General features: G+C 52.4%; 1 protein-coding gene across 1 annotated transcript in view; it reads right to left on the bottom strand.

Annotated features, from left to right (window-relative positions):
- Window positions 1-5,740: 5,740 nt before the first annotated feature.
- Window positions 5,741-6,000, bottom strand: part of LOC128441824 (nucleolar protein 4) — a 52,818-nt gene continuing 52,558 nt past the window's right edge. The window contains exon 5 of the mRNA XM_053423930.1: window positions 5,741-5,896. Within this exon, the coding sequence (XP_053279905.1) occupies window positions 5,741-5,896 (156 nt within the window). The remainder of the gene's footprint in view (window positions 5,897-6,000) is intronic.

Genomic DNA, 6,000 nt, shown 5'->3' with positions numbered 1-6,000 from the left:
ACTAGTGACAGAAAACTGCGTCTATGCCAGATGTTGTGAGGTGTCCACCATTAGGACACTGTCCACCATGAGGACAGTGTCCACCATTAGGACAGTGTCCTCACCTCTCACATCCTGGACTCTGGACAGACGGCAGGAGCAGCAGATTATGAACGTTCAGAAGCTGTTGTGTACAAACAGCCGACACGTAGTGAACGCTCCTCCTGGTATTAGAGGGATGGTTTTAGACCTGAGCTGGTTCGGTCCCAGTGAAATGAGTCCGTCTGTGCCTCCACCCATCACATCCAGTTTACCAGTGATGGAGAGGAGGATTTAATCCAGTGCTGCCTCTTCTCCTCCTTCTCTAATTCAGCTGACCTCCATCCCTCCATCAGTTCAGACCCTCTCCCTCCTCGCTGCCCTCTTCTCCCCCCCCCCACCCCCCCGCTCTGCTCTGGGTAGCAGGGGGAAGGGGGGGGGGGGGGGATGATGCAGGGAGGAGGAAGGGGATCAAAGTCATCCTGTCGTTTGTTTCCCACTGCCCTACTTTCCTCTGCTGCTCCGCTTCAACACATTAGACCACTGGCCTACAGCAGCAGAGTGGGTCTGTGTGTGTGCAGTGTGTGTGTGGCTGTGTGTGTGTGTGTGTGTGCAGTGTGTGTGTGGCTGTGTGTGTGTGTGTGTGTACAGTGTGTGTGTGGCTGTGTGTGTGTGTGTGTGTATGTGTGTGTGCCTGAGGCAGCAGGGAGGTAACTTCTCGTGTCTTCATCGACTGCAGCTCGGCAGAGTTCCAGTCTGTTCACCTGACGACTTCTCTGACCGACTGTTTGACTGTTAGAACTAAACTCTACAACGTCCTCTAGTCCCTCAGTCCCTCAGTCCTCCAGTCCCTCAGTCCTCCAGTCCCTCAGTCCTCCAGTCCTCCAGTCCCTCAGTCCTTCAGTCCCTCAGTCCTCCAGTCCCTCAGTCCCTCAGTCCTCCAGTCCTCCAGTCCCTTAGTCCTTCAGTCCCTCAGTCCCTCAGTCCTTCAGTCCTCCAGTCCCTCAGTCCCTCAGTCCTTCAGTCCTCCAGTCCCTCAGTCCCTCAGTCCCTCAGTCCCTCAGTCCTCCAGTCCCTCAGTCCCTCAGTCCCTCAGTCCTTCAGTCCTCCAGTCCCTCAGTCCTTCAGTCCCTCAGTCCTCCAGTCCCTCAGTCCCTCAGTCCTCCAGTCCTCCAGTCCCTCAGTCCTCCAGTCCCTCAGTCCTCCAGTCCTCCAGTCCCTCAGTCCTTCAGTCCCTCAGTCCTCCAGTCCCTCAGTCCCTCAGTCCTCCAGTCCTCCAGTCCCTTAGTCCTTCAGTCCCTCAGTCCCTCAGTCCTTCAGTCCTCCAGTCCCTCAGTCCCTCAGTCCTTCAGTCCTCCAGTCCCTCAGTCCCTCAGTCCCTCAGTCCCTCAGTCCTCCAGTCCCTCAGTCCCTCAGTCCCTCAGTCCTTCAGTCCTTCAGTCCCTCAGTCCCTCAGTCCCTCAGTCCTTCAGTCCTCCAGTCCCTCAGTCCCTCAGTCCCTCAGTCCTCCAGTCCCTCAGTCCCTCAGTCCCTCAGTCCTTCAGTCCTCCAGTCCCTCAGTCCCTCAGTCCTTCAGTCCTCCAGTCCCTCAGTCCCTCAGTCCTTCAGTCCCTCAGTCCTTCAGTCCCTCAGTCCCCAGTCCCTCAGTCCTTCAGTCCCTAGTCCCTCAGTCCTCCAGTCCCTCAGTCCCTCAGTCCCTCAGTCCCTCAGTCCTTCAGTCCCTCAGTCCTCCAGTCCTCCAGTCCCTTAGTCCTTCAGTCCCTCAGTCCCTCAGTCCTTCAGTCCTCCAGTCCCTCAGTCCCTCAGTCCCTCAGTCCTCCAGTCCCTCAGTCCCTCAGTCCCTCAGTCCTTCAGTCCTTCAGTCCCTCAGTCCCTCAGTCCCTCAGTCCTCCAGTCCCTCAGTCCCTCAGTCCTCCAGTCCCTCAGTCCCTCAGTCCTTCAGTCCTCCAGTCCCTCAGTCCCTCAGTCCCTCAGTCCCTCAGTCCTTCAGTCCCTCAGTCCTCTAGTCCCTCAGTCCTTCAGTCCCTCAGTCCTTCAGTCCCTCAGTCCCCAGTCCCTCAGTCCTTCAGTCCCTAGTCCCTCAGTCCTCCAGTCCCTCAGTCCCTCAGTCCCTCAGTCCCCAGTCCTTCAGTCCCTCAGTCCTCCAGTCCTTCAGTCCCTCAGTCCTTCAGTCCTTCAGTCCCTCAGTCCCCAGTCCCTCAGTCCTTCAGTCCCTCAGTCCTCCAGTCCTTCAGTCCCTCAGTCCTCCAGTCCTTCAGTCCCTCAGTCCTTCAGTCCTTCAGTCCCTCAGTCCCCAGTCCCTCAGTCCTTCAGTCCCTCAGTCCTCCAGTCCTTCAGTCCCTCAGTCCTCCAGTCCTTCAGTCCGTCAGTCCTTCAGTCCCTCAGTCCCTCAGTCCTCCAGTCCTTCAGTCCCTCAGTCCTCCAGTCCCTCAGTCCCTCAGTCCCTCAGTCCCTCAGTCCTTCAGTCCCTCAGTCCCTCAGTCCTTCAGTCCTCCAGTCCCTCAGTCCCTCAGTCCCTCAGTCCTCCAGTCCCTCAGTCCCTCAGTCCTTCAGTCCGTCAGTCCCTCAGTCCTCTAGTCCCTCAGTCCCTCAGTCCCTCAGTCCTTCAGTCCTTCAGTCCCTCAGTCCGTCAGCAACAGTAAAATCCATCAAACTTCACTCCTCTGAATTGAAACATTCATAATTTCCATGATTTTCTAGGAAAGCGCCTCCTCTCAAATATTAAAGACAATAAAAACACTTCCTGGATCCGCCCCCTGATCCGGATTCACACCAGAACTAATTGGGTTCTTCTCCGACCACACCCTTCAACCATCAAACAATAGACTGGGGTGAAAACATAACCTCCTTGGTGCAGGTCATTGCTCAATACAACCAGTCGAAAGAAAATCTGTTGATTTCTACTAGAGTCACTTTAGCTCATAAACATCGTGGACATTGGTCCAACTGAAGCTGAACAAGTACAAGAAGTTAATACATAGTTTCAACCAATCATCCATAATCCCAAATATAGGATATAAAGTAGGTTCCACTTGGTTGACCTCTAATCATTTAAATTCTCTGGAAACATGAACTCAGTTTTGAAACGTGATAATGTGATAATGTCTCCAGAGATCCTCCATAACTCTGTGTGAACCTGGACGTCCGGTACAAACAGCTGAGTAGCAAGTGAACTGAGATGATAAATAATACATAAATGTTGGTTTAAAAACAATCTGAGGCCCAAGATAGGAGCCTTGTGGAACCCCTGATGGAAGGAGGTGCAGCTCAGAGACACCACAGCTCCTCCTGAGATCAGCCCTGTCTTTATAAAGAGGAGACGCTCCGTGGACGTACTTATTAAACGTGTCAGAAAGCTGATTGTTATGGTTTTCATATAAACTTGCAGCAGGAGACAATCGGTCGTTCCCTCTTATTCGGGATTAGCCGTATGCATGTCTCAGTATTCCAGATTATACCACATCCCATACTTCATTCAGTTCTCTCATAATAGAGATGATCCAGTTTACTGCAGAGAGGAACCAGTTCACATCCGACAAAGAGACCTCAGAGTGAAACCAAGATCATGATGTGAGTGTAAGAGGGAGAGAGTAAAGTGGTGGAAACCATGAAGGATTGACCCACAGCTAACACCTCCCTGTGTCAGATGGTCTGTTGAAGGATGGATGGAGATGCAGGAGGTGAAGAGAAGATGTTCCACTCGTCTGTTTCTCTCCTTCTCCTCCTGGCATCAGGCATCACAGTGTCAAACTCCATGAGTCAGCAGATCACAGGCCTCTATCTTCCCCCCCGCCATTTTGTTTCCATTTCCTCCGCCCCCCCACTCCTCTCTCCCGAACACATCGTCATCCTCGTCGTTCCTCCCCCTCCCCTCCCCTCTCCTTCCTCCACAGACACTTCCGTTTCCTCTTCACTTCATCCCCCATGAAGAGGACCTGTCCTTCATCTCCACCTCCTGACAAGCCCTCTTCATCACGAGCCCTGTCCCTCAGAACAAGAGGATCCAGGATGGAGGGGGGGGGGGGGGGGGGGGGGGGGGTAGACCCAGAGTGATGTGGAGGGGCTCACACACACCTTCTCACACATGTGGGCTCCTCAGATCCACCGCCGCCAGCAGGACTTCCTTCCAAGGTCGGCTCCGGTGGCGTTGTATGAATAAATCCACGGTGACAACCCGGTGCAGGTCGGCTGATCTGAGATCTGCCACCAGCAGGAAACCACACATCTCCCAGGGAAGGCTTCAGGAGTGAAGGAGGCCGCTCGTCTTCACGCTGAAGGACGGTTTGACCGAAGATGGTTTTAAATCGATCTTCTCCTGTGTTGACGACTCAAAGTGCTTCACGGTGCAGACTTCACCACACACACACTCACACACACACACACACACACACACACACACACACACACACACACACACACACACACACACACACACACACACACACACACACACACACACACACACACACACACACACACACACACACTGTGTGCAGCACTTTCTCTATGAGGGGGGGACATTTGGGGATTCAGTATCGTGACACAGACTGGGATTCGAACCACCTGCCTTCTGGTAAGAGGATGACCGCTCTACTGACAGATATTAACTGAGTTGGAACCCGAGCAGCTCCTCCAGGTCGTCAGAGGAACGAGGAGCGTTTAGAGGATCTGTGCTTCAGAGGAGGAAGAGGAGGAAGAGGAGGAGACACACTCCTCTTCTAGATGAGGTGCAGGAAGGAGAGAAACCTTTTAATGACCTGATACACTCTGCACATACTGTAGTGTCACACACACACACACACACACTCACACACACAGACACACAAGCTGGACTCCTCCCTCCCGCCACCTTCCCATCATGCAATCCTCTTCAACCATCTTGTCTGTTGCCAGTTTCTTTTTCCTTTTATGATGAGAATGAAAAATGCTTCGTACTAATCGATGGGAACAAATTAAAATATATAATTCAACTCTCTCTCATGATGAGATCTTTCTTCTTCCTCGTGGGGAGAGAGACAGATCTTAATGCTGATTGGTCAGAGCACTTACTCCAGCCTGGCACTGAACTCTCACACACAGACACACACACACACACACACACACACAAACACATACACAGACACACACACACACACTCTTGTGTACTCTTGTGTACTCCGACTGAGTAAACAACGTAACTTGGTCTTGGTGAGCAGAACTGATGTGTTAGTTTGTGTTGAGGGAGGAGATCACGACCATGTGAGGCCACATGATGAGACCAGGTGTGAACGAGCAGATAGAGCGACCGACAGCTGCTCTGTGGAACAACCGCTCCAGAGACACGGGTTGAAGTCAGTGCAGGTTGCAGCTCTACCACTAAACAGCCACACTCATAATAAAAGAGAACTTTCATATTAAAGAATTATCCCAACGTGAACACACAATGAGCCGACGCTGAGTTTGGTCTTTTTAACTCAATATTTCAACCACTTCAATTCTTCAGCGTCACAAAGTTTGAAACACTGAGATTCAGCAAAGACGTCAGGATGGTTCAATGTGCTGAGCTTCCAGACCTGGATCTCCTCCTTGTGTCTGTCTGCCTCCATCAGCTGGAGCAGTTCTCTGTGACCTTTGACCTCTGACATCTAATCAGCTCAAGTGACAACAATGTGAAGAAGTTCACTAAAAGCAGAAGAACAGTTCTCCTGCTCAGCAGCAGCCTCATGAGGTTCTTCATCGCTCATCACTTACCCTCGTCCTCCTTCATGTGAACGCTCTGCGGGCTGAGGCGCATCCTGTCTGCTCGGCTCGGCGGGCTCAGGTCCGACGCTGCTCCCAGATCAGCTGTTAGCCACGTGGGCTCGCTCATCTCCTCCTCGCTGCTCAGCGAACTGTCATCCTGAGCAGAGAAGAGACACACGGGTTCAAAGAGCTGCAACATCAACAAAGAGCCGAGAGGTTCATATAGATCCAGACACAGATTATAAAGGATTATATATATAT

The sequence above is a fragment of the Pleuronectes platessa genome, chromosome 6 (genome assembly GCF_947347685.1).
Source record: "Pleuronectes platessa chromosome 6, fPlePla1.1, whole genome shotgun sequence".
Classification (NCBI taxonomy): Eukaryota; Metazoa; Chordata; class Actinopteri; order Pleuronectiformes; family Pleuronectidae; genus Pleuronectes; species Pleuronectes platessa.
The sequence above is the reverse complement of the archived record's forward strand: the minus strand, read 5'-3'. Positions and strand labels throughout refer to the sequence as shown.